Here is a 27,916-nt window from a genome sequence, read left to right on the forward strand (position 1 = left end):
ATATATGGAGGTTTGTTATATTGTTCTCTCTACAAAACATGTTTAAAATTTCACATAATAAAAGTTTCCTTTTTTAAAAAAAATTCCCAATAGAGATTCATAGTGAGATATTTATGACTGAAACATCATGATGGCTATAATTTACCTGAAAATACTTCAAGGCAGGCACAGTGGCTCATGCCTGTAATCCCAGCACTTTGGGAGGCCAAGATGGGAGGACTGCTTGAGGTAAGAAGTTCAAGACTAGCCTGGACAACATGGTGAGACCCCCCATCTCTCCAAATAATAATAATAAAATTAGCTCAATGCAGCGGTATACCAGTAGTCCCAGCTACTTGGGAGGCTGAGCCTAGGAGTTTGAGGAGGCAGTGAGCCATGATTGTGCCACAGCACTCTAGCCCGGGTGACAGAGCGAGACCCTATTTCTGTTAAATAAATAAAATACTCCAGAGAAAAAAGGATGAATCAAAATGGAAAAATGTTAATAATTGTAAAATCTAGGTTACAGGGTGTGTGGGTGTTCATTATACTATTTTGTTTACCTTTGTGTATGTTTGGAAATGTTTATAATAAAAAGTCAAAATAAAACAACTTCTTAGATGTTCTGTACTGGGAAGGCTCTCTGGACCTCTAGTGTACCGTATTATTAGAAACAATATGATATCATATTCAGATAATTACACTCACAAAGAAAGAGTCCACAAATGACCCTGGCCAAATTATTCAACAACTCAGAAAAGATATGAAATGTGTGTGCTGTGTAATACAAAGCTGTTCAGATCCAGATATGAACAAATAAATTTCTGGGCAGGTGGGGAGGTAGGCAGGTCAGTAGGCCAGCAGAACAACAAAATAGGTAGGGATGGGCCTACTGAAGTGTCTTGACATTGAGCTATACCAAATGGCCCCCTTTTTCATTGCATTTCATGGCCCATATGTGTGCTAGTTGATAGTCCCATCCATGTAATAGCAAAATCACACTTCCTCTCTCCATAGGTCCAGCCCCTCTAGTTTTAGGAAGGTGAAGCCATCTCCCAGCTCTAGCCCAAATCTCACCTGTTCTCATTCACCTCCCATTTATGCCCAAGAGTCAGGGTGCCCATTCCAGAACTTCTAGGGGTTAAGCTTGCCTGGAGCCCCATTGAGCCATTCTCCTACTACATAATCATCTGATGCAAGTACGTTTCCCAAAGTCCAAAAATTCCTTCTAAACTGAAATTCTGAGTGAGCATTCAGCAGAATAGCTCAGGGTGGGCTTTGGCAATTCAGGTCAAAACACTCTCTACCAAATTAGCTGGGTGTGGTGGCAAAGACCTGTAGTCCCAGCTACTTGGGAGGCTGAGCCAGGAGGATTGCTTGAGCCCAGGAGTTCAAGGCTACAGTAAGCTATGATTGTATCACTGCACTCTAGCCTAGGTGACAGAATAAGACCCTGTCTCAAAAAAAAAAAAAAAAAAAGAAAAAGAAAAAGAAAAGTCCTGTACCAGTGGAAGATGAAAATATGGGCCTCCCTGCCTTTCATTTTCCAGTTCTATGGAGAACAATTTGAATCAGAATGCATATATACTCCCAAGAAGGAACCGTAATTTTCAGGGACAGAGCAGACTAGACCCAAATGTTGAAAAGAAACATTTCCTTAAGTTAAATTAACCTGCAAAAATGACATCCTGTTATAGAGGAGACATTCATACATTATGCAGAACACTTGAGCTTGTGGTCTCTAATAGATTCCACTAAAGAATTAAGTCTTTGGTTTATCTTTGCAAAAATGAGGCATCCATTGAAGTGCTTTATCTTTGCATTTACAAGACATCATTGAAGTGGGTTTTTTTTTTTTTTTTTTTCAGAAGAAAGGGATATTTGCTCCAAGTTCACACATTTTATGTAATAGAGTCATACTTGAAACTTTGAATTTACAGTCCTTCCCACTCAAGAGTTTAGCCAATTATTGGGCAGGCTCCCAGTTCAAAGTGTCTGGGGTTTCTTTCCCAGCAGACAGAAGCTCTGCAAAAAGCATATTCTTCCAATATGGGACCTAGGATGGGAAGCCCACCTTGAGGGTCAGGCAAGAATTCCACCTATTTTGGGAGGTGTGGCAAACCCTACAGGGCAAGGACTGTATATTCTTTACGTCCTATTATGATGAAAACTTGCATTTTTACATATCTCAGAACAAATAGAACCTTGAGTCATGTTTCTCACATTTTTATAATCAGTCAACAAATCTTTAATGAGCACTTATTATATGCCAGACAACAGTGTTGTGTTGGAAACATAGCAGTGAACAAAATAGACGTTCTCATGAAGCTGGCATTCTAAATAGTTGACTATGTGCACTATTGACAATTTTCCTCCTCTCAGAAGTTGGACTGATACAGGCTCTGGAGTAAATTTTTTTTTTTCTTTTTTGAAACAGGGTCTCACTCTGTCACCCAGGCTGGAGTGTAGTGGTGTGATCATGGCTGACTGCAGGCTCGAACTTTTAGTCTCAAGTGATTCTCCCACCTCAGCCTCCAGAGTAGCTGGGATTACAGGCATGCACCACCACACCTGGCTAATAGTTTTAATTTTTTGTAGAGACAGGGTCTCACTATGTTACCCAGGCTGGTCTTGAACTCCTGGCCTCAAGCAGTCTTTCTGCCATAGCCTCCAAAAATGCTGAGATTATAGGTGTGAGCCATTGAACCTGGCTTGGAGTAATGTTTTTGAGCAAAGCGAAGGTACAGGACAAGCACAGAGAGGCACAGGGAGCACAGAGTCCCTGGATGAATGCTCTGGCTGGTGGCAGTATTGTCAAAGGGCAGGCTACCCAAAGGTGAGCAGAAGACTTGAGGCTAGACAGGTATGACTTGCTCATGGAGAGCCTTGAATGCCAAGCTTAGGAGTTTGAACTTTATTGGAACAGTGACACTAATAGTTAATGTTTACTGAGTGCTTACTATGTGCTAAGAGCTATGCATGAATCACCTCATTCTAATTCTCTTAACTCTCCAGAGTAGGTCTTATTATTTCCAGATTGCTGATGAAAAACTGAGTCACAGAGAGGTAAAAAAAAAAAAAAAAAACCACCCTGGGTCCCAGAGTTGTCTGAAAACTTTTAGCAGGTTAGAGTTGTATTGTAGAAATCTGGTAGCCAGCCATGTGAAAGATGAATTGTAGAGAAGAGAGATCACAAATGGCTATCATAAGAGAATCACTGGGAAAAGTTAACAAGAACCAAAATTAGAGGCAAGGAGAACAGAAAGAAATGAAAAAATGCAAAGACTGACTGGATGTGCAGAGCAATGACTGAGAGAGAGGAGATATCACAGATGCCTCTTAGCTGCTAAGCCTGGGTGTCCTGCAGAAAGGGGCAGTCACTATCAGAAGAGAGAAGCCAGAGAGAGGCACAGATTTGGGGGGAATGATGTTGACCGTAGTTTGGGGGTATGGTGAGTGTCTAGGGGGCCTGTAGGACACCTCCAGAAAGCTTCTCACAAGCATTTGAAAATCAGTGACTTGATCTGGAGAAAAATACAGGACTGGCATTACAAACCTGCCGGGGTCTGCATTATAGTATTGGTTGAAACTGTGGAAATAGATAATGATAGACAATAGATAGATAGATAGATAGATAGATAGATAGATAGATAGATAGATAGAATAAATGGCATGATACATGGAATGAGGGAGTTTGCAGATCCAGGCAAGTATCTTGTTCAGAAAATAAAGAGAAGAGAGTTTCCAAAAGAAAAGGGGGTTGAAGGTACTCAGATGCTGAGGAGCCTATAAACAACTGTGACTAAAAAAGACTCAAATTTGGAAAAAAGGTGTCCTAATGAACATTTCAGAGGATGAAGAGAGATTCTTAAAGTCAGCCTGTGGAAGAATAACTATATATAACATTTCCAGAGGCCAAACTAGTGACAATGAATCAAATGAATGAAAATATTGCATATCTGGAAATTACACAGCTAGAAATATGTAGAGAAGAAACACAAACATGTGGTAAGATACAGCTATGGAGCTGTTTGTTGAAATTTTGTTACAACAGTGAAAATCTGTAAACTGTATAAACGTCCAACAATAAAGAATATTTAATGAGAGGCAAAGATGCTTTGATTGGTTATAAAGATAAAGAAGTTACAATACTATGTACAGTATGATCCTTTTTTTAAAGGGAGGCACATATAGAAAGAACTGGAAGGATATACTATCAGAATTTCACGATGTTTGTTTCTGGGTAGTAGGATTTGACAATTACAAGATCTGTGTTTTCTCTTCACTCCCCCCTTTTGGATCACCTGTATTTTTTATAACTCTGTCCAACAGAAATATAATGTGAGACACACGTAATTTTAAATGTTCTGGTGGCCACACTTAAAAAGTAGAAAGAAACAGATAAAATAATCTTCTTAAGATATTTTATTTTACTCAATATATCCATTATTATGTGTAATTGATATAAAAATATTAATAAATATTTTAGCACTAAGCCTGTTTAACACTAAATGCAGTGGGTATTCACATTTACAGAACATCTCTATCTGGGCCATCCACTTCTCAAGCACCGCATAACCACATTTGGCTCCTAGCATGGCTCTATGAAATAATAGCAGTTAATATTTATCAAAAGCCTACTATGTTCCAGGCACTGCTCTAAGTTCATCAGGTGGAGATTATAACTCATTAGGTCTCAATAACTCCCTGAGGTTGAACTTATTGTGCTCTCCATAAGCACATGTTGCTTGCCCTTGTCCTAACACCATAATGAAATGTTTGGAGCTTTTGCAAAAGCCATTTTCCTAACACAATGGGCATCCAAGTCTGGTTGCAAAGGCTTGGGTAGAGGGCAAGTGAGAGAGTTGGAGAGAGACTAAAAATCATTCAAGAAGTTTTGTGGTGAAGAAGACACATGAGGACAGAAAACTCTTTGTAAGGCAAGGAGACATAAAGATGAAGTCAGGCTGAATAGGAAAGAAAGAGGTGAAAGGTGAAAGAGAGATGGCTGGGGGTGTGGCTGGTCCAAATTCTCACAAGAGCTCTGTTGGAGAAACATTGCCTGGCTTGTGCTGGTGGCAAGATGTACACAGCAGCTTCCCAGCTAGAGGGAGCTGGGAGTCATGGCCTGGTGAGGGGGACAGAAGGAGACACACACAACCCCATCGCGCAGGTGAATGCTATGAAAGAATGGGGTGGAGGGCTTCCCAGGGAGATGAACTGAGTTTTAAGAATGAAGTTAGCCAGCAAAGAAGCAAAAGGAAGAGGATATGGACTTGAGGATTACATCACTGGACCACTGAGCCACTGATTGGATGTGGAGGATGAGAGAGTGAGGCTTTGAGGTGATTCCCAAGTTCTCCGCATGGACAAAGGCAGAGACAGTATCTTGTACTGAGTGCTTCTTTGGAGTCTGACATTGATCCAGTGCACCACATATGTTAGCTCATATACTCCTCACAGAGGTCCCATATAATGCTTGCCATTTCACAGATATGCAAGCTGAGGCCAAATAATTGGCCCAGGGCTCACCACTAATAAATAGGAGAGTCTGGATTTGGGGCCAGGTTGTTCCAGAGATAGAGGGAGGGAGGGAGGGAGGGAGGGAGGGAGGGAAAACGTTAATGTGGGGCCAGAGCCAGAACAGGTAGGGTAGGCTGTATCAGCCTAGGAGGCATCCGGCTGTTCTCCAGAAAGTAAGGCTCCGGGGTGCAGGAGATGGGAACTTCAGGAAGCGGGTGGGAGGCTGGACAGGGGCAAAGTGAAAGGTAAGCAGCCTGAAGATGGGTGGGATGTAGTGGACTCCAGCGTGAGGAGCCTCCAGTCTCTTGCAGAGCTCAGCAGCTTGGGTGGGAGGAAAGGAAGGGCAGGGAATGGAAGGTGGTGGGGGGAACAGGTTTTGGTTAAGATGGGCAGCTGTCCGGTGGTGAAGAGGGGAAGTATTTGTGTATAAGATCAGTTGTGGGGGATGGTGGTAGAGGGAGCAGTATGAGAGTTTGGGAGGAACAGGGCAGGGGAGATGGCACAGGAGGAGATTGGGGTGGGGGCACTGATACAGAATCCAGAACACAGGGGCAGGCTTACAGACCCCCTGAGGGTGACAAATTCTTCTCTTAACTTGTTGCAGGGGAAACGACAAGAGAAGAGGTCCTAAGAGGAGTGAAAATAGAGGAAACTAGCCAAGGGATAAAGATAAGCAGAGCTATGGAAGAAAAAGAAGACAATTAGGGAATTCTAGGAGAGGAAGCTGACAGAAAGGGGCGCTGGGAGAGGGAAGGGTGAGGGAGGACGAAAACAGAACTCCTATCGCCCAGCGCATTCCAACCCCCTCCTCCTCCCCGGGGAAGTCTGGGACTGCATCCTGGCAGGGATGGAATGGGAGTGGAACCTAGGCCAGGCTGGGACCCCTGGGCTGTCCCAGCCCAACCCAGACGGTGACCAGACTCAAGTTACTGATCCTCTGCTGTTTCTTCATCTGTAAAGTGGAGTTAATGACAGACAACTGGATGTCAACTTCTTTGTTGTCTGTTTTAGAGATGGGATCTCCCTGTGTCGCCCAGGCTGGAGTGCAGTGGTATGATCACAGCTCACTGCAGCCTCGACCTCCTGGGCTCGAGAGATCTTCCTGCCTCAGCCTCCCGAATAGAAATGTCAGCATTTGAAAGCCTCACAAGGTAAGGTGGTGTAATAAAAGGTCTATCGATTTAGATATGAACAAGTATACCCAGAGCCACACAAATGAAAGGAGGTGGCCAGCGTAGATGCAAGTCTAGGACGGTGGGTAGATTCCAAACTCCTCTACCTGCCCAGTTAAACAAGTTCGCGGCCCCTGGCCAGTCTTGCGGTGGGGGTAGGAGGCGGGGGTCTGTGACAGGACGGGTGGGATTCATTACCAGGCTAGGAGTGCAAGGCCCTGGGGCCGGGTTCAGCTTGCTGGGCTCCTGTCTTGTCTCAGCCCCCAGCACTTGCTCTGTCGCCGCAGAGCACAGGCCCAGGCAACGTTTATCCAACTGAACCCGCATCCCTGTGGGAACCTTGCTCCAACAAAATCCCATCGTTGTCTCCTTCCATATGGAACGAAAATCTTCTGTACCTCTGCCCAGCTCCGCACCCCCGCCCCCTTAGAGATACGGCCTGGTCGGGTCCTGGTCCCCCACTCGGCGGCGCTTCCCCTTTTCCCAGACTGAGGGTGGTGAAAAGCAGGAGGCGGAAGAAATCAGGGGAGGAAAAGTCGGGAGGGAGGGGAGCCGGGAGGCAGGAGAGGGGGAAAATAAAGAGCCTGAGACAGAAACGAGAGGAAAAGACCATCACAGAAAGCCGGAAATCTCCGGAGAGGCCAGCGAAAGAGACACCCGCGCTCCCCACTGATTCCATCATTCCTTCCGAAGGCGCCTCTGCCGTGTCTCCGCCGTGCCAGGCCCTGGGGTTCCCAGGACGCGGAGGAGTGCTGGGTGCGGCTGCCTTGCCTCCCCGCCCCTGGCCGCCCCTCCCCACCTCTTCCAAGGGGGCCGGAACGGCGTCGGCGCGCGGGGGCTTTTCGGAGCAGTCGAGTGGAAAATAGACTTTAACCCGCTTTGTGGCGGCCGGGGCGCCCGGAGCGCTCTCCAAACCACGGCTCCTGGCGCTCAGGCGGGCCGCTGCCAAGACCCGGCCTGGAGTCCCCTCAGAGTTGCGTGGCGCGTGGACCCAGTGGCCTTGGGATGTCAGGAGGCCCAGCCTGGATATGCGCGCCTGAGCGGCGCTCAGGCCGCTAGGATGGACCCCGGCAGCGGCGAGGAAGCGGAACTCTCTGAGGCTCCCTCTCCACAGTGCTCTGGCAAGGTCCAGGTCCCAGCCTCCCCACCGCTGCCCGCGCCCTCCTAGGCCTCGGAGCACCGCCTTTCTGCGGCCTGGAAGGTCGGGGTGGGAAAGTTTGCGGAGTTCCGGCTCTCACGGCCAGTCGTGAGAACTGCCCCCAAGGAATTCGTCCGCAACACGGAAAAACTGGCCGGAGCAGAGTCGTCCGCGGTTCCGCGGTTGCAGGTGGAAGGTGAAGGTCGAGGGAGGTCAGGCTGCCTCTGCGTGTCCTGACGGCCGGCGTGTTCTCTTGGGATGGGCTGCGGCTACTTGGACAGCTTCAATTTAAGCCACAGTGTCTCCGAGGCCCTGGCCTGGTCCGGCCCGCCGACACTTGAGCCCCCCGAGCCTCAGAGAAGGCGAGGAGGTGGATCGCCCAGTGCCAAGGCCTGCCGTCCTGGTCCGAGCCGGTCGCGGCGCCGTGGTTGGGCACAGGAGCTGCTTCCAGCCCCGCGAACAGCTGGAGGGTTGCAGTGGGACCGCTTCGGCGGCTTCTTCCGCGCAGTGCCCCGTCTGGCCCCTTGTGAAGGCAGTGAGCGTCCCCTTTCCAGAGCTGTCCCCCGTGACATCCAGAAAACGCGAAACCTCAGGAACAAGGCCGCAGCTTCAGACCGCGGCCCAGGAGGCCGATAGTGGGTGAGTGGGAGAGTCCCGGAGAGCAGGGGAGCAAAAAGCTGGTTTTCGGGAAAACCAATATGTTGGACCCCAAACATCCACCCTCCTCTCGGATCCAAGTTCTCTGAGAACTGAACCGATATCCTAGGACAAATGGGAGAGTTAGGCTGAGCTACACACCGGGGAGGCGGGGATTGGAGTTTACCCTAAGACCCTTCGGACACCTTCTTCGGCTCCCGCGTGGGTTGAGACGGCGGCAGCGGCCACCAGACTCAGCTAAAGGGCGGAGTCGCGAGGAGAAGCCAGTGGCGAGGGGAGGAGGAGGCCTGGATCTCCCCGCGAAGGCTCCAGTCCGGCTTTTGCCTCCGACTGCGGGCTCCCTCCCCACCCGCAGTCCCTCGCCCCGCCCCGCCCCGCCCCCCCACCTTGGGGCAGGTGAGCGGCGGCCAATGGGCGAGCGCGGGGCAGGTGCCCGCTAACTGGCGCCTCGCAGCGCTGGGCTGCTGGGGCCGGGCAGGGCAGTGCGGGGACACCGGGGGCTGGGGTCGGTCCCAGCGGGACTCCGAAAGGAGGGAGCCGGGCTCAGCCCTCGGGCCTTACCGGCAGCTCGCAGCCTCGCACGGAGCCCGCGCCTGTGCGGGCGCCTGGAGCTGCCCGCTCCGCCGCAGCTGCCGCCGCGCCTGGCTGTACGCTGTGGCCGGACCCCGCGCTCGCTCGCTCACACACCCCTCGCCGCTCCGCGCATCGCTCGCCCGCGGGGGCCGAGCGCAAGCGGGCGGGCGTGGGAGGTGAGGGGTGCGGGCGGGTGTGCATGTGCCTGGCTGGGTGCACACCCCGCACGGCGGCGGCGCCAGGACGCGGAGCGCTCCCCAGAGCCCGGCTGCCTCGCACAGCTCCCGCGGCTGCGACCATGTTCCAGCCCGCGGCCAAGCGCGGCTTTACCATAGAGTCCTTGGTGGCCAAGGACGGCGGCACCGGCGGGGGCACTGGCGGCGGGGGCGCGGGCTCCCATCTCCTGGCGGCGGCCGCCTCTGAGGAACCGCTCCGGCCCACGGCGCTCAACTACCCTCACCCCAGCGCGGCCGAGGCGGCCTTCGTGAGTGGCTTCCCTGCCGCGGCCGCCGCGGGCGCGGGCCGCTCGCTCTACGGTGGGCCAGAGCTCGTGTTCCCCGAGGCCATGAACCACCCCGCGCTGACCGTGCATCCGGCGCACCAGCTGGGCGCCTCCCCGCTGCAGCCCCCGCACTCCTTCTTCGGCGCCCAGCACCGGGACCCTCTCCATTTCTACCCCTGGGTCCTGCGGAACCGCTTCTTCGGCCACCGCTTCCAGGGTGAGTGCCCACGCTGTGCCCGCCGAGGCGGCCGGCCGGCGCCCGCGCTGCGGCGATGCGGGGGAGGCTCGGGGGCGCGCGGGGCCGTTCAGAAGTTACTGCCGGGAAGGCTGCAGGTCCGCGGAGGTAGATTCCCAAGCAGGGAACAGCAGTGCAGGCTCTACCCGCGCCTCTGCCGCGTTGGTCTCCCTCCCAGGAAAGCAGGTGGAGACCTCCAGGCTTTTCTAGAAAATATACCAGTTCGGACGCAAGCCCAGGCGCGTTGTTGGAGCCTCTACTGGCCCTCGCCACGGCCTGCCCAATTCTCTCTCCCGGCTGAGCCAGTCTTAGCCCAGAGTACAACTGCTCCCGCTTTCCCTCCACCCGGCTTGACCTGGCACCACGCATCGCTCGCACGTCCACCACCACCTCCCAGACTTCAGCCTTCGCTGGCGCGTCAGGGCCGGGGAAAGTCCATCCGCGTGCTCCAGTTCTGTGGGAAGCAAGGGCAGCGGGGAGGGCGAGTCGTAGAGTTAATGTTCAGCGTGGAGGGCCCGGCTGTCTTGGGATATTTCTCAGCAACCTTGGCCCGACTTTTCGAAGTCACACGTGCCTCTCCTACCCAAGGTGGGGAAGGTTTGCAGTAAGCAAACTGGCTTGCGCCGTTGCTCGTCGCCTTTGGGAGGGAGCCTACCCGGCTGCTGGAGTACCGAGTACAGTTTTCCGGGGCAGGGGGCGGGGGCAGAGGGCTTTTAAGGTCGTAGCCCGTCCGAACCCCGGAGTTTGCACCCAGCAATCGGCTTGCTAATAAAGATCCTCCACTGGCCTTACACACACACACACACACACACACACACACACACAGAGAGAGACACGTTTCAATTATTTGTCTTTCCCGGAGAAAAGAGAGTTGCATTTGTTGGAGTTCGTTTTCTTCCTTGAAATTTGTTGGAGTTTTTCTTTTCTTTTTTTTTTTCTTTTTCTAAATTTTATTTTAAAGAGTGGCCTTGATTTGTACAGTCATCACTTTAGTTTACAGTTTTATTTTGTTAGTGTAGACCAGACCGCAGCCTTGTGAGAAGGGTCTATGGCTCAGAGCTAGGTAACCCGGCTTTTAGAGAAACAAATGAAAGGGACATGGCTGGAGCTTCGGCTCCGGGAACTAATGCGACGGTCAGTAGTCTAGGTCTACAGTCAATTAGATGTTTGGCACAGTTATTTAGATAATAAAATGAAAATTATCTCTTGACACTGACTTTCACAGAAAACCGCTTTCCCGGGTCCCCATTTGTCAGGCAATTTTTTCAGTCCCACCTGGCCAATAGATCCTGACTTGGCAGATCCCACAAAACCAGAGAATGTAATTACTAGAATAAGAATTGTTGTGGGCAGCCTTGTCTCCTCTTTGAAGATTTCAAAGACTTGCCCAAATCCAAATCCGAAAAAAACAAAAATGCCTACAATGTCATCTGCCTTGGGCAAGAGTTTCTGCCACTTAAAAATAAATGTTTACCGATAACATGAGAATGTCTTCAAAATTGAGCAATCTACCCTGGTCCTCCGTGGGCTCGATCCGAAGCCTGGGTCTCAAAACCTGGCGCCCAAGGGCCGAGTTGTAGTTGGGGCGGTGTGTGAGCCCACCGGCGGGCCGCCGCGGCCGAGGGGCTGGCGGGTTGGAGGCTGGTGGAGGGTTAGGGGTTCGGAGGAGAGGGCGGGGCCGCTCCTAAGTCCTGTGGCCTCCAGGAGTTCAGCTTGTCCGGAGGCGGCATCTTGAGCCGCACCCTCGGCTTCGAATCCAGCCCCTGACGCCCTCCACACCGCGGTTCCCGCCTCCGGGCGCCGAGGGCCGGGGGCGCCTCGAGAAAAATCCAGCTCCATCTCTGAGCGTCTCCAGCCAGGCGAGGCGAGGCGGATAAATCCTTCGCAAAACCCTCTTGGAAATTGCCGCGGCTTCCTGAGCCATCAGTCCCAGCGGGTACGTTATCGAGTTGCACAAACAGTTGAATTTTTCTCTCAAGAACCGAGTCTGGACGCGGAGATGGAGCCAAGTGTGGCTGCATTTTCGGACCCGGAAATCCGTTGGGTACTGAAGCACTTTTCGAACCCTGAAGCGCTGTGGCTTCGCGGTCCATCGTCGCCGGTGCAGACGGACGCGCTCCTGGCGGCTCCACGCCCTCCAGTCCCTGCCAGGCCTCGGGGCTAGGAGCCGAGCCGTCTCGGGCCCTCCGGCGCCGCGTTTTCTAGAGAACCGGGTCTCCGGCGATGCTCATTTCAGCCCCGTTTTAATGCAACAAACGAAACCCCACACGAACGAAAAGGAACATGTCTGCGCTCTGTGCGCAGCGCTCGGGCGGCGCGGTCCCGGCGCGCAGGGAAGCGGCGTCTCCGCTAACCGAGGCGGTGGAAGGGGAAAAGCGAATGCGGAATCGTCCCGGACCCCGAAGGTCGAGGCCGCTCGCGAGGCCCGAAGGGGAGGAGCCGGCGAAGACCAGGAGTGGGGCAGCATTTCGGTACTGTTTCCCCGAGATCAGGAACTTTCTGGGTCTAGGAGCAACGCCGGGAGGGGGGTGTAGAGACCCAGCGCTCCGGGACCCGCAACGACAATGGGCCGGAGCTTCTAAGGTCGCCTTTGTTCTGGCAGGAGAACGGGGAATGAGGTTATCTCCGCCGCCTGTCCTACCTCTCCTTCTCCTAGCCCTAGGGCCCTCCTCCCAGCCGTCCAGCCCCAAGCCCCTGGCCGGCGGCGGCCTCTCCAGCGAACACTGCAGCTCGAAGACTGCAGTTCGGACGCCGGGTGCTTCGGATGCCCAGCTCCTACCTCAAGCCTCCTCATTCCTGGGAGTCCCTAGTGCTAGTTCCCAGCCATTGCCTTGAAGGGGCCCTAAAAGAGTGACTGTAGAAAAATCGGAGGGGTAGGGAGGCCGGGGGTGGGGGGAGAGGGGTATTCATTTCCCTAGCTCCAGGGAAGGCCATACCAGTCCCTTTCCACTTTGCTAACTGTCCTAGTCCGAAACTGACAGCCCGTTCTCACAGCCCGGAATTACTGTCTCCAAACAGGCCGCACTCCAGCCCCAAGTTTGTTCTGCCCTTGTGGTCCAGGCAAGGGAAACTGAACCCTTGGTAGGGGTGGTTCAGGCCTCCTTCCCACAGGTCGGGGGGTGGGGGTGGGTACAGGTACTTGTGCACCTAAGGCTTCACCCTTGTCTTTGCAGAAACATGTAGCAATTGATCTGTTTCTCAGGATGTTTGGTGTTGTACTGAACATCCTCTTTCTAACCGGGAAATGTACTTATTCTTTTGGAATTAAATAACCTGTCATCACTTAGCATCTTGACTCATCCTGCAGTCTCCTGCTTCTCTGTGATGGGGTTAGAAGGACCCCTGTGTTTTTGCACTTGCATGTAAATATACCCTTTAGGAGACATGCTATCTACCACAGCTGAACATGACAATGACCTGGGGCCATTTTCTCAGTAAGGTAGACCCAAAGCAACCTAGCATCCCCCTAAAATAACCAGACTTGAGGCAAAGGGGCATATATGTTGGGACAGAAGCTTGTTGCCTTCATCCTCTCATCTGGGTTTATAAAGACAAACACAGAGCACTCCACCACTCAGGTGACTGACATATACCACAGAATCGCAAAATAGTCACTAAGTGACAGACACTGGGGCAGAATGCAAACCTGCTTCCTCAGCCCCACACTGCCCTTCACACCTCTGCATCCTATTCACACACACTTACTGGGCTTTCCACACTGCAGCCTCACTTCTGACCAACCTGGGCCAGCCCAGCAGCTGAGGCCAAACCCTGCCAATGCTGGGACGAGCTAGGCGTTCTCTCTCCCTCTCTGGTTCATTTGTCCAGAGGAAACGACTACTGGGACTTCACCCAGGTTCATAACAATGTTGTTGTTTAAGGCAAGTTATTAACATCAACAAGAAGCATTTGCTTTCCACCCACCTTTCCCTGGCCTACCTCACTTGGCCCCACCCCCCAGAGACTTTAATCTTCCTTATTCCCCACCTGGAGCAGGCTCCATATTTTTCTGCTCTTTACTCATCTCTGCCAGACCACCTTCCCTGACCATCTGTCTATTCCACTATCCCAAGTGAAACTTCTCTTCCTTCAGTCGGATCCGAGGGCCCTAGATCTGCCCCCACTTGAATAACCAAATGGGGTGTCCCTCACCCATCTCCCTGTGATGTGGTCCCACCATTTTTGTGGCCGCACAGATCCAACCAGTTGAAATTGATAAGATGACTGGAGGTTATTGACTGACCCCTCCCAGGCACTACCCCACAATCCTAGCAACTCTTTTCCACAGAAAACTCCAGCAAAAACTTTGCCTGTTTAGTTATCCACAGCCCAGAGACTTGGAGTAAGTAAGGTCAGGCAAGTTCCACCAACACAGTTACCTGGAGAGTTTTAGCTACAGCATCTCAATTATGTGCTTTTGCTTTACTTACATAGATGTTTCCAGAGATGGAAGATGTTAACTGAATTATCCAGGTGATTGTCTTAGAGCAAAACAACAGGTCAAATCAAGTCCAACCAGTAGCTACCTCTGAAGAAATTAATTGGATCAGTCAGTCCCAAGAGCTAATTCTGTCAAAATATTCCATCTAGGGTTCTGTGTTGTTGGTGCGTCAGGAGGCTGTTATGTGCCCTTGCATGAGAACCCATGGGTGATTTTGTCAGGGCCTGTTTTGAGTCTTGTTAGCATGTGCAACCAAGCCAGAGATTGTGTGAGGGCCTAGTTGGGGGGGTTCATTGAGACAGGGGCTGTGGGTAGAGGCTTGTTTTGGCATTGATAGTTTCTGACCCCATCTCCCCTACCCCAGCTTCATCCAGTCCAGTGTTATCCCTTCCTCCTGCATGTGGGAGCTGAGTCCCTATGCTGGCCAACATTTGCTAAGGGACAGTCACACTCTAAAAATCCTATACAGTAGATGGGAAAAAAAGACAGTAGGGAGGCTGGAACATATATTTACACACGCCCATGCAGAAACCAATATATCTATATCTATATATATTAGAGAGAAAGATGACATCTAGATATTTATACACATGTTTCTTTAGCAAGGGACTATTCAGGGATGAAGCAGGGATGAAGCTTTTCCCACCAGACAGTACTTGGAGTCTCCAGTGTGTGTTGGGGTAGGGGTTTGGGGGCTTACTCTAGAGGCTGGGTCTCTGGACAGCCAAGGCCTGGTGGAGAGAGAGGTGGAGAAAGGGGAAGAAGGAGCCTGACTTTCCACTTGCAGGTGCTGCCTGGACCACTGACCTAGCCACTGGCCTATTTATACCCTCTGCAAGACAGAGCTAGAGCCTGCTGGCAGGAGTTTTTAATGAGCTAGTAGCCTGAGCATTCAGCGGCAAGACTAATGCAAGCAGGTGTGAAGGGATTGCTCCTTGAGTACCTGCTAGTTCTTGAATCTGTGTTTGGCAAGGGTGTGCCTGGCACCCCGCTGTTCCCCTTATCACCTTCCTGACCCCTGGCCCTGCCTCTACCCTGGGTCCTCTTGGAGGGAGATGCTTTGCGACCAGTTAACTAAAAGCAAATCGTTGGGACTGGCGGCCAGGGCAGCGCCTCTGGGAAAGGGCGGAGAAAGAGCGCCAAGGGACTTTTCTTCGCCACCCTTTGGCCTCTTCCGCTGCCCCAGGCATTGTGGATTTGGGCTAGTTGGCGCCTTGTCCGGCCTGGACCCATCTCTTGGCCTAACAGAGGGATCTGGAGTGCTGTTATTCCCCGCGTACCCCCGCGGAGTGGCTCTCTAGTGTGGGGAGGTGTCGAGGAGGGGAGTGGACTTAGGGAGGGGGCGGCAAAAGGGCAAAGGGAGAAATGGCGTGTGTGTGCGTGTCAAGGAATGGAGAGGGCAGGGCGCGTGGGAGCAGGGCGGGAGGCCGGGCTCTGCCGGGCCCGGGCTCACGGCGCCCCTTCTCTCTGTCTGTACCTGCGTGTGTTGCCGTCGGCGGCGGGGCCGCAGCCAGCGACGTGCCCCAGGACGGGCTGCTTCTGCACGGCCCCTTCGCACGCAAGCCCAAGCGGATCCGTACGGCCTTCTCGCCCTCGCAGCTGCTGCGGCTGGAGCGCGCCTTCGAGAAGAACCACTACGTGGTGGGCGCCGAGCGGAAGCAGCTGGCCGGCAGTCTCAGCCTTTCCGAGACGCAGGTAATCACCCCCGGTCGCGGCCTGCCCTGCGTCCGGAGCCCGGGTCGAGATGAGGGTGCGCGGGTGCAGGAGAGGCCCTGAGCCCGCCCCAGCCCAGCACCGCTGGGTTCCAAAAGGCCCCCATTCCTCGCGGCGCTGCAGTCAAGCCTGTCTTTAGAGCCCCTTCCTGGAGACTGCGTGCAGCCTGCTGAGGCCGCAGGACTTTTGTCAAGCGCTAAGGACCTAGCAGGAGGCAGAGTAAATGCAAACTGCATCCCGAGCCCGGCTCCCAAAGCTCCTCACAGAGGGACCAGGTTCTCTGGAGGAAGCGGGTCGCCTGGGGAGAGGGCAGCGCAGGCAGCACCGAGGCCACTGGAGCTGGTCCCAGCCCTGGCATTACTGCAGCCCTTTTCCCGCCACTATGCCGGGGCGCTCATAGTCCTGCGGGGAGCCAGTCCACACTGGCTTTGCTGCTGTTCCTGGGCAAAACTGGCGGGGCCTTGGCTGCCCACCAGCCAAGGGAGGGTCTGGGGAGAAAGCTCAGGTGTCCTCAGACTACCAACAGAGGGGCTTAGCCAGGGAGGGGCCAGCTCCTGCTTGGGGCCCGAGGGTTCCTCTGATCCGGGCCAGGCCGTCTGGTAGGGCTGTGGAAGCCACGGTGTGCACGCGCAGAGCATTTGAGGGGCCTGGGCATGGTGGGAAATAGACCCCGGGTACGCAGGGGCTGCTCTGAATCACTGGAAAGGCTGTCGAATGCGAGAAGGAATAAACCCCAACGGCGTCTGGGCTTGAACTGAGTGAAATTAACAATTACCGTGTAGTGTTTTTGTAAATGATCATATAAGGGAAAAAATTAAAGAATTAGATGAAAGTTATAGGGAGGTGGATTTGGGTTCATTGTAAGTAGACTTTGCCATGAATAAATGCTGCCTGGGGATCACTGCGTAAGCTCCTGGTCCACCCGGGTCCCACGTGTTGGAGTGGGGCTCAGCGACCCTCAGCCTAGCTGCTGCCCTGGAGCTGGATTTCAGTCTCTGGATGGGCCTTGCGTGCCTGCTGGCTCCCAGAGTTGCGAGAGGCCGGCTCCATGGTCCCCCAGCTACCTCCCGGCTGACTTTTCACCTTCCGCTCCCCTTTTCCTCGTGGTCTCGCCCCTACTACACCATCGTCCCCTCCCAAATCCCGGGCAGTGAGAAGATGCCCGGCATGGGGGGCAGCCGGAGCCTCCCTTTAGCAGCCAAAGTAGGAAGGGGGCTTAGGGAGCCTAGACCCAAACTTCATCCCCAGCTTTCTTCGGCGGACCTCACCCTCTCCTCCTTTGGTGGCATTATTAGCATCTATTGTCATATCTGTCTGATGCCCCACTTAACAATCTACAAATCGCTCCTGGGTCGGAGGCAGGACCCGTGCGTTTTCAGACATGCTTGCTGGGCTGTTCTAACTGCAGGGGAAAAGCTTACAAAACAACAGTTAATTTTAAAAACGTTTCAAAGAAAGATATGTTTTTAAAATATAAGTTAATAAAATAACACTCCCTTTTCCCTCCTGGCAGTGTTTTAAAATTATTGTTTGAAACAAGGTGTTAGTTTAAGAATGGTGTTTATAATTAACCTCATTTAAAAAGTAATATTTATTAAATTTTAATTGCAGAAGTGTAAGAAAACAAAAATGGTTTTTAATCCTACCACCCACAGATTAACACTTGTTGAAATAATGTCATTGTTTTTAAACTTTCAATTTTTTAGCTCAGTGAGAGCATTTTTAATTAACTCTCTTTCAAACTGAACCTAGATGCCTGTCAATATTTGCTCCTAACAATGCCAGTTAGTAAACGGACTGATTGTTTCTTTCATTTTTATTATGAGACATTTCAAACATATATTTAAAACGAAACCAGATAGAATAACATAAATGTATCCAGCTTCATTAACTATCAAAACTTAGGGTTAATCTTCTTCCCATCTGTAAATGAGCTGCTTTTTTGCATATGGTACAACAAAAAGAATGAGGGGAGGTTTTAGCCTGAGGAATCTCCCGTGGCAGCCTGTCCTTCCAGGTGAAGACCCTGAGATGGAGAGATGGATTGGGCAGAGCTTCCCAGGTGGGCAAACACCATTTTAAATACCTGCCTCCCTGCTAACTTACTGTGTAACCCTGGGCAAGTCACTTAACCTCTCTGAGCTCTGGTTTCCTCATCGAGAAAATAGGTTGTTTAATGACTAAAGTTACCTCATATGAGCTCAAATAATATTAACCCCCGTCCCCCGTCCCTTTAAGGTAGTATGTTGGATTAGAAGCATAAGAAGATCCAAACCTGGGTGTCCTCTTAGTCCAGTGTTTTTCCTGCCTTATGCAGTTTCCATCATCAACACTGTCTTTCTGTTGCCCTCATAACTTACCATTTAGAGCCAGGCTATATAATTAACTACTTCTCTATCCACCTCTTGGTACTTACCAGGCAAGCTTACCTGTCATTTCCAGCTATCAGCTATTTGTCAGGCATCAGTCACCCCCATCAACCCCCCTGCCATGCATTTCTACTGTTAATATCTGTATCTGTCTCCCAGAGCTCTCTAATCTGTCCCTCCCCGTGGCTGTTTTACATCTAGCCATCTACTTCTGTCTGCTCTCATTAAACTGCCTCCCCAAAACTGGCTAATTTATATTTCTGATTTTCTATTAATTATATGTTCTTCCTAACAATAAGAACTATTTACCCATTTGTTCATTATCTTTGTCATCTACTTTACCTTCCGTGTGTCCACCGTTCATCTCAAACTTCATCAAGCTATTTAGCAACTGACAAACAGTATATCCATATGTCTGGTAATGGTTATCTATTATCTTATTAGCTCTGGCTTTGTCTTCTCTCTGGGTCTGGGCCTCAGTTTCTGTAACTGTGAGATTGAATGACACAAATTCCAGGGTTTTTTCTAGCCCTGAGTTTCTGTGGCTCCTCTACATTCTACTTCTCTGTGTTTCTGTATACTCCCTCCTCCACATTCTCAGAGCTCACCACACAACCCCTGCCTATCATGATTTGCATCAAACTTTGTTGTTATTACTTAATTATCTGCCATGTCCAAACATCAATCTGTAGACCAGCAGCATGCATCTCTCAGGGAGATCTTAAAATACAGATTCCTGGGCCTCACCCAGGAGATTCTCTTAGGAAGTCCAGGATAGGGTGCAGGAAAAAGTTTAAAAACAGTTCTTTGGGTGATCATGATGAGTAACAGGCCTGAGCATCTTGGCTCTGGGAGGCAGAGGCCAAGCCTGTCTATTTCTCACAGGGCCCAGCTCAGTGCCCGGGATGGAGTAGATGCTCAATAAACATGTATTGAATTAATGAGCACATTTCTCTTTGCCCATACAAATACACACTAACTTTATCAATCATTCCCCTTGCTCTCTGCTGTCACTGCTCCCTCCCTGTCCCTCTCCTTCTATCTTTCCCTTGTACTTTCACAGCTGATTGTTGATTTAAATTACGCATATACCAGTTTGTGGATAAAACTTCTCGGAGGGTTACTCAGATCAGTATGTGAGTGAACTCTTAATCCAGAGCTCAGAGGTCCGTGCACTCCCAAAACTTCAGCCGGGTGCTGGGACGTGGGCAAACTGGGTGACTATATATGTTTAGTGGGAGTGGGGTATTTGTGCTGGGATAGCCAGTGCCTCAATCTAGGAGGTGAGGGAAGAGCCCTGGGCAAGGGCTAGTTCTCCCTTCAGGTTCTAATGACTTGTTCCTCGCTGCTTCGGTGCCACCCTGTAGTATGACCAAGAAGGTACCAGTCTAAGCTTCAGTCCTGGTGGCTGGTTGGGCAGACCTGGGCCTGGGTCATTGCAGAGGCTCAAGTTTAATAAGTGTGTGTAATGGGTGTGTGCAACATGTGCCTGCCCACCATGTGGGGCACCAGCGGGCTTCATGTGATTGATGCCCAAAGGTCAGATGATAGCATAGGTACACATTGGATGCCATTAGGCAGTCACATGACATGGAGCGCAGCTTGCATGCTTCAGTGTGTGTTTGTGTGTGTCGGGGGTAGGGGTAAGTTAGTTTTAGGGGGAGTGAGAGAAAGCACCTGGTTGCTCCAGGCTGATCAACTGGTCAGTGTTTCCAGCTACTCCTTCTGCTCTGAAGAGATCAGCAGTTGTTTCTTGATCTTGTCTGGGTTAGAGTTTAGCTGAGCGGTGAGGGCAAAGGGTACAGAAACGTGGTCTGTGGCTCTGAAGATTGCTCACTGAGTGATGAAGGCTAAGTGCCAAGCTTGCACACTTGTGAAGCATGCACAGGATGAATGACTAGGGTCCCCTTGAGGTCACAGCTGTGGGCTGAGGGGTATCAGGATAGAAATGCTTGAGAAGATGGTTCTGGGAGGCCTCAGACCTGGAAGGCTTGGGGGGATGCTTAGGATCCTACGTTGGAGGGAAAGAAGGGGAGGGTTTGAGGCAGGCAGATGAAGATAGAGCAGGAGCTGTCAAGACCAGCCACCATCTTGGAGTCCAAGGCAGGGAGATCTTGGGAGGCAGGAGTTACAGTCACCTGCCTATGGCTTTTTCCCCTCAGAGGCATGGAAAGGAGGATTTGGGGGGTGCTTTCATGCTCTGGAATGTTCTGCCCTTAGAGGAATGGATAAGAGGGGGATATCCAAGTGACCTGAATTTTAGGAAGAAATCAAGAGACATTTGTTCCTAGCTCACGGTGTGTCCATATCTCTTGTCTAAGTCTTGGCTTTTCTTCAAGAACTTCTGCATCTCATGTTCTAGGAGTCCTGTGTGGGAGGATGAGGGGGAGATAAAGGAGATTAGAGTGGTTCTGTGAGGAGCTGGGACTGGGGACATGTCCTGAGGTAAATCTTATGATGTCTCCCTGAGAGAGAGAGAGGAAGGGTCCAGGCTGGGCTGAAAGAGGAGGAGACAGGGAGGCTTAGGGAGATTATGGTTATGGTTGGTGGGGAGCTGGAGGTGACCTCAGCTTACTGGGGTAAAGGTTGAACTTAGCATGGCATTGGGCTTGACCTCGAGAGTGGGAACAGCCCACATGATCAAATGATAGGAAATGGGTCCCCAGGGAACAGAGTAGGCTGAGGGGTGACTTGATTGATGTCTCCAGGCTCCTGTCCATTCTGGGATATTTGAAATCTTTGACAACAGGACACTTACTCACCTGAAAGTGTGCAGGGGCCTGGAGCCACAGACCTTTCCATTTGCAGGAGTGGTGAAGAAGAAGGCATCCAGACCTCGCTCATTCAAAATAGATTATTCCAAAGTAAAGTCTGATTAGTTCTGAAATATTGGCTGGAGCTGTAGTTTGCTTGTTTGTTAGTTCATTTTTCCCTTTGTTCTTGCATGCATGTCTTCATTCATTAATGCATACATTGATCAATCCTCTAGCAAATTGATTCATTCATCCATAGCAGTTTCACCTTCTTCATTCTGCCTGACTCAAGCCAACCCTTCTTCCGCCCAGCAGTAGGTCTCCCTCCTCCAACTTCCCCTAAAAGTGGCCAATCCAATTTACCATGTGGAATATTAAAAACTGGCCCTCTCGCAAAAGTGTCCACAAAACTAAGAAAAAGATCCCGTCTCTCTATCATTGAGCACTTCTCAAACCCTTTGCTGATTAGAATTCTGCCCCTCTTCATTTTCTCCTGTTTTCCAGGTCTGGCCCAGGTACCTCTTGCCTAGAGCATAGGCCTGTCCAGCCAGATGACTATATATGGAACATGTCCTCTGGGCAGGGCACTGGGACTAACATACCACTTTGGTTCTCCAGTCTCAGAGTCTGGTGAGGAGATAGATGTAAATAAGTAAATTAGTGCACAGTGGGAGTCACTGTTACTGAAACTGGGAAGAGGTACTAAGGAACTACAGGCAGGTGATGGGGCAGGCCCATCAAGGAACATCAGGTCAGTGTCTTGAAGGCTAAGGAGAGTATTCCAGGTTAGGTAACTCAGGAGAACAGGGACTTTTGGAAGGATCTGGCCTCTGAGAAACTGAGACGTTCAGTGAAGTGAGGATTTGGGAGACCACAAGGGACCTCTTGCTATAGTAGAGAGGTCAGAGTGGGCAAGGGGTCCTCCAGCCAACATTCCAACTGTACCTTGGGGCTTAGAGAGAGGTGAGTAGTGTGTTTGTAGTGTGTTTGGGGATGGGGAGGCATGTGCAGGACAGATCCAGCCTCCAAGCCACACCGTATGATCCAGCTCCTTTCTAGGGCCTGTGTTCTCTAGGGAAGGGGGTCTGGAGGATCCAGAGTTGCCTGTACGTTGGCGAGGTCATGAAATGTCACTCTCATCTCCTAATACCCTCAGAGCCCAGTTCCTTCTCTTTTACCAAGTAAAAAATAACTACCATTATCCATAATCTATTAAGGAAAATTCAGAAAAGTAGAAAGAAGAAAGAAACATCACCCACACTTTGGGTACATTTCCTTCTAGTCTTTTTTCCCCGTGTGTAGATTTTGTTTTTCTATGGTTATGATCATATCATGCCAGCCCTGTGCATCCTGGCGTTTCCACTAATGCTATGAAGTCATAAGCACCACCCTGTTATTGCAGTCTTTGTAAACAGCATCTGGACACTCAGCCCAAGGCTGTTCTCCGGAAGATGGCCAGGCTGCACAGGGAGAGGGTTTATGTCCCTGCTTCTAGAGAGATGCCTACTTGACCCCAGTATTTTTCATGGAGAAAATACTCAGAATCACCTTTCACTTGGGTGCCCTAGGAAGCTGCCTCTGGCCTATCCTGTGCCTGAAGTCGCCATCAAAAGCTTTCCTTCTTTGAGCCAGTATTGCTAGACAAGGGCAGCATGCTGGGCCCATCCCACTACAGGCCAATGTGACCGTCAGTCTCCTTCCTGAAGGACACTTGGAAATGTGTGTGGAAGGAGGAAGGTACAGAAAAGGGCCCTTGGTCCCTGGTACTGCCTGCATCACCTGACGGTCACCTTCGGCCAGCCCACTTGGGCTTCTCAGGAATGACGCCCCGGCCCTGCATCCGGCCCTGAGTCACGCGCAGGAGGCAGGGTGAGCTCACCCGCCCACTGGCTGGCACAGTCACAGGCTCCAGGGTGGGGGGCAGGGGCCAGGCTGCTGCCAAATGGTTGTGCTGAGAACCACCCAGGGTCCAGGTGGCCCTGCGCCCAAAGATAGGTGGGCTTGGAGTCCAGCAGCCTGTGCCCAGAGCCTCCGCCATCCTCCACGGCCGGCCTAGGTGAGATATGCAGGCTATGGGTTTGGAAATGAGGGGAGAATCCCCTTGCCCTCACTCCATCCATCGAGGCCGGGCACCAACCCTTCCTGGGCCAGCTTTCCAGCCCCTGGCTGACTGCTCTGCAAGCACTCAGTGCCAGCTACCCCCATCCCCGTGCCAGTGCTCTAAAATCAGTGCTCTCAAACCAGGGCGGATGGCACAGTGGAAGTCCTGGCAAGAAGAGACTGTGAGGGGAGGTCCTGGGGTAGGTGGGACAGAGAGGACTGCCTGGGAAGGGTGTAGGGGCAGCACCTCCTGGGCATGAAACCATCTGCAGGGCACAGGGGCCAGGTCTGCCTCTGGATGCACTGCTTGGCCTTGTGGCTAAGGCCTGTGCTTTACCCAGTTCTCTAGGAGCAGGGCCTGGACCTAGCAGTCTTTCTGAGGCCTGCCCTCAGCCCTGCCCAGGGTTCAAGGATCTCCCCTCAGCATCATTGCTGCTGCCAAAACTAAGAGGCTACCCACCATTCCTCACTCGCAACTCTGCCACGCAGCACCGTCTGCACAGCTGCAGTTGGCCACACGTACTTGCTTTTGAATGTGCTGTCATTTCCTGGAAACCGTCTGGGCCTTGGAGCCTGCCCTCTGCACCTCCTCCCTCCGGGGCCCTCTGGAGCAAGAATCCAAGAGGTGCCCTGGCGCTGCAAGAGTCCCCAGAACATTTCTTCTATGCATGAAGGACTGAAGCCCTGAGGGGGAAGGGACTTAGCTGAGAATCAGTACCCAGGATCCTCCTGCCAACACTGAAGACGGTGTGGGTCTGGCCTGACTCTGCAAAGCCAAGTAAAGAACCACAGAGTCAGGGAGAGTTGACAGATGAAGGCTTTCTCCACAGCCCACAAGCACTAAGACCAGTCCAGGAGCCAGGACAAGCCTCCCAGATTATGCATGAGAGGACATTAAGGGCTGTGTCCTGGACACTGAACAGATACTGGAGGAGGAGGGAAAAGAGGCTCCCTGGAGGAGATGGCTTAGAACCATAGACCTGTCCTCTGCCTCATGCCTCCTCCAACATGGAGGATGGTTGTCCAGTTTCTGTTTGAACCCCACCCTGTACCTTGCCAGGGCTCTCACTGCCAGACACAGAAGAGGGGGCTCTCTGGGTTCAAAGTGGAGCTCGCTTCTGTCCCCTGGGCTTCTCCTGACTGTTCCTTGTGTGACCTGTTCCCACATCTGGATGGGCTGCAGGAGCCAGTGCTGTGGGGACAGAAGGTCTAGAGCTGCCCGTGAAGGGCAGAACACTGCCCTCAGACCCGCCTCCTCCCTGTCCTTGTCTGTCCAAGGAGAATGAGGCCTCACTACCCTGAGGAGCTGGCACCTGAGGGACAAGGCCCCCCACCTGCCCAGCTCCAGCCTCTACAGCTCCACTTCTGATGAGGGGTGGGAGAGAGCTACATGAGGTTGCTAAGAAAGCCTCCCCTGAAGAAGGAGACCACACAGTGTGTGAGGTTGGAGTCTCTAGCAGCGGGTTCTGTGCCCCCAGGGGTAGTCTGGCTGTCCAGGCACTGCTCTTGGTATAAACACCACCCCTGGTTATGAAACCATGCCCACTCTGCCTGTGTATGGGAAAGAGCATGGGGCTGGCCCATGGGGTGGTGTCCACTTTAGGCCCTGTGGGAGCTCATGGGAACCCACGCAGTGGGTCATAGGCTTCCTCATTTACTACTCACATCCACTCTGTGAAGGAACGATTATGATCTCTCCCCTAGAAACTCGTGGAGTCCCAGGTCTGCCAGCTTCCAGAGCCTGTGCTCCTCCACCTTGGCTTGGCTTTGCTGGGGCTAGAGGAGCTGGGATGCGCAGCAGCTCTGTGACCCTTTGTTTGAGAGGAACAGGAAAAACATCCTTCTCTCTGGCCCACTGTGTCCTCTTCCTGCCCTGCCATCCCCTTCTATGAATGCTAGACCCATGGGGGCAGCTGGCCAGAGGGGACCCCGACCTGGGGGCCCTAACCCTATGTAGCCTTGGTCTTCCCATCAGGCTCTCAGCTCGGCCTGAGTGTTGAGGCCCCAGTGGCTGCTCTGGGGGCCTCCTGAGTTTCTCATCCGTGCCCCTCCCTCCCTGGCCCAGGTGAAGGTGTGGTTCCAGAACCGGAGGACAAAGTACAAACGGCAGAAGCTGGAGGAGGAAGGGCCTGAGTCCGAGCAGAAGAAGAAGGGCTCCCATCACATCAACCGGTGGCGCATCGCCACGAAGCAGGCCAATGGGGAGGACATCGATGTCACCTCCAATGACTAGGGTGGGCAACCACAAACCCACGAGGGCAGAGTGCTGCTTGCTGCTGGCCAGGCCCCTGCGTGGGCCCAAGCTGGACTCTGGCCACTCCCTGGCCAGGCTTCGGGGAGGCCTGGAGTCATGGCCCCACAGGGCTTGAAGTCCGGGGCTGCCATTGACAGAGGGACAAGCAATGGGCTGGCTGAGGCCTGGGACCACTTGGCCTTCTCCTCGGAGAGCCTGCCTGCCTGGGCGGGCCCGCCCGCCACCGCAGCCTCCCAGTTGCTCTCCGTGTCTCCAATCTGCGTTTCTGTTTTAATTTATTTTCCAGGCACCACTGTAGTTTAGTGATCCCCAGTGTCTCCCTTCCCTATGGGAATAATAAAAGTCTCTCTCTTAATGACACGGGTATCCAGCTCCAGCCCCAGAGCCTGGGGTGGTAGATTCTGGCTCTGAGGGCCAGTGGGGGCTGGTAGAGCAAATGCGTTCAGGGCCTGGGAGCTCGGGTGGGGTACTGGTGGAGGGGGGCAAGGGTAATTCATTAACTCCTCTCTTTTGTTGGGAGACCCTGGTCCCAGCTCCACAGCAAGAGAAACAGGCTAGACATAGGGAAGGGCCATGCTGTATCTTGAGGGAAGACAGGCCCAGGTCTTTCTTAACATATTGAGGGGTGAGAATCAGGCCCAGGTGATTCAGTGGGAGACAGAGAGTGCTTCCCTCTGCCTAGAGACTCTGGAGGCTTCTCCAGTTGAGGAGAAACCAGAGGAAAGGGGAGGATTGGGGTCTGGGGGAGGGAACACCACTCACAAAGGCTGACGGTTCCAGACCGAAGTCGTGGGCCCACCAGGATGCTCACCTGTCCTGGGAGAACCCCTGGGCAGGTTAAGACTGCAGAGACAGGGCTTAAGGCTGAGCCTGCATCCAGTCCCCAGTGACTCAGGGCCTCCTCAGCCCAAGAAAGAGCAACGTGCTGGGACCTGCTGAGCTCTTATGTTCACCTGCCCTTCTGTTTGTCCCACTTGTCAGGATGAAGGTTTCCTGACAAGCATATCTGCATTCCTAAGTCTTTCCCTTACGACATCCAGACCCCTCTTTCTTCTTCACCTCCCATGTGCTCATGAAACCTCTGCTCTTTGGCCTCCATGCCACCATTCTGCTGGTGCTGACAGTCACCAACTACAGTCACTGGCCACTCCCTTGTGGCCAAACTCAACCACTTCCTGTCTGGGTTCGCCTGCTCCCTGATCTGTTGGCCATGCCCTCCTGGATTCTCCCACCCTGCTCTGCCTTCATTTCGGTAGCTCTGACTCCTCCTCCAGCCTGAGCTCATTCAGTGTCATCCATGCCTTGTTACCTCTGGCCACACCCAGGTCAGTCCTTGCTCTCCCTGCCTCCTCATTGTGCCCTCTGCCTCGGGGGCTCACATCCACTTCCAGGATTTCTCTTTGGCTCCCTGGTCTGTGTCTTTAGCTGACCTCTGCTGAGCTGCAGACCCATCAAGCCAGCTGCCTGCTCCACCCCCTGCCCCTCAGCACCTCAAAGCCAATACATCCACAGCAGGACTCACCTCCCCATCTGTGCTTCTCCAGGATCATCCACCTCGGCAAAAAGCATTAGCCATGTACACAGTTTCCCAAGCTACAGGAAACCTGGGAATCTTCCTCAAGCTTCCTCTCCTCTTCCCCAGCCCCATCCATTCCCATCTGGTGGGTTGGGTCTAGACTGGCTTCCCAACCACACCTCCCTAGTGCAGCTCCCCCGCTGCCCCCCTGTCCAGCTCCTGCCAGTGGCCTGGCCTGGGCCCTGCTCCTCTAGGGAGATTTCTGTGAATGTCAAGGATGAGGCCCACTTCAAAGGAGGCCCTCCATGCTGCAGCTAGATTTCTCTTCCTTGCACCCAAACAGGGCAGAGTCACCCCCTTCTGAGCCCCTCTGCCCCTCTTCTTGCCTTGCTCCTGGTACCCTTTGCTTCAGCATCCCCATCCCTGTCCCTGAGGGAGCCACAGGTTTTCCCTGTGCTGTGCCTTCGCTCATGCTGTTCTTCCCACCTGGAATGTTGGGTGCTTGATCAATGTTGAACTCACTGGAAAGATGTCAGAGGCCCAGCCTTGCTGCCTGGGCCACATGCAGGGATCCAAGCACATAAGGTCGTTCTGCTGGGAGCACAGACCCAGATCCCACTCGCACTCTCAGTGTCTCCCCTCTGCCTCTGCCCACCTCACTTGTGTCCAGTCAATGCTAGAAACCAAAGGGCTTTGTCCCATCCCAACACCCCTCTCCCTCCATCAGTCAGGAATACATTCTGCGCGTCTTGAAAGTCCTAATCCAGATTAACCCACATGGCGACCCTCACTGCCAAGCAGGTGGGATCACTTCTGGGAGCACACATGCCCAGGTGTGGAAGGAAGGTGGGAGGAAGAGTCATCCTTTTGGCCCCAGTGGGGGACAGAGACGGGTGAGCTGTTCCTCTCAAGATCCTGCCTCACTTGGTACGGGGAGGGGGTCCAGGAAGATCACAGCAGAGCACCCCCTGTCATCCGAATAAAGGGTTGG

General features: G+C 52.4%; 1 protein-coding gene across 1 annotated transcript; it reads left to right on the plus strand.

Moving 5' to 3' along the window:
- The first annotated feature begins 8,869 nt into the window (after positions 1-8,869).
- Positions 8,870-25,767, plus strand: EMX1 (empty spiracles homeobox 1). Its single transcript, XM_010361954.2, has 3 exons — positions 8,870-9,761; positions 15,731-15,915; positions 25,221-25,767. The coding sequence occupies exons 1-3, from the start codon at positions 9,242-9,244 to the stop codon at positions 25,386-25,388; spliced, it is 873 nt and encodes a 290-aa protein (XP_010360256.1). The 5' UTR covers positions 8,870-9,241; the 3' UTR covers positions 25,389-25,767.
- Positions 25,768-27,916: the final 2,149 nt, after the last annotated feature.

The sequence above is a fragment of the Rhinopithecus roxellana genome, chromosome 17 (assembly GCF_007565055.1).
Source record: "Rhinopithecus roxellana isolate Shanxi Qingling chromosome 17, ASM756505v1, whole genome shotgun sequence".
Classification (NCBI taxonomy): Eukaryota; Metazoa; Chordata; class Mammalia; order Primates; family Cercopithecidae; genus Rhinopithecus; species Rhinopithecus roxellana.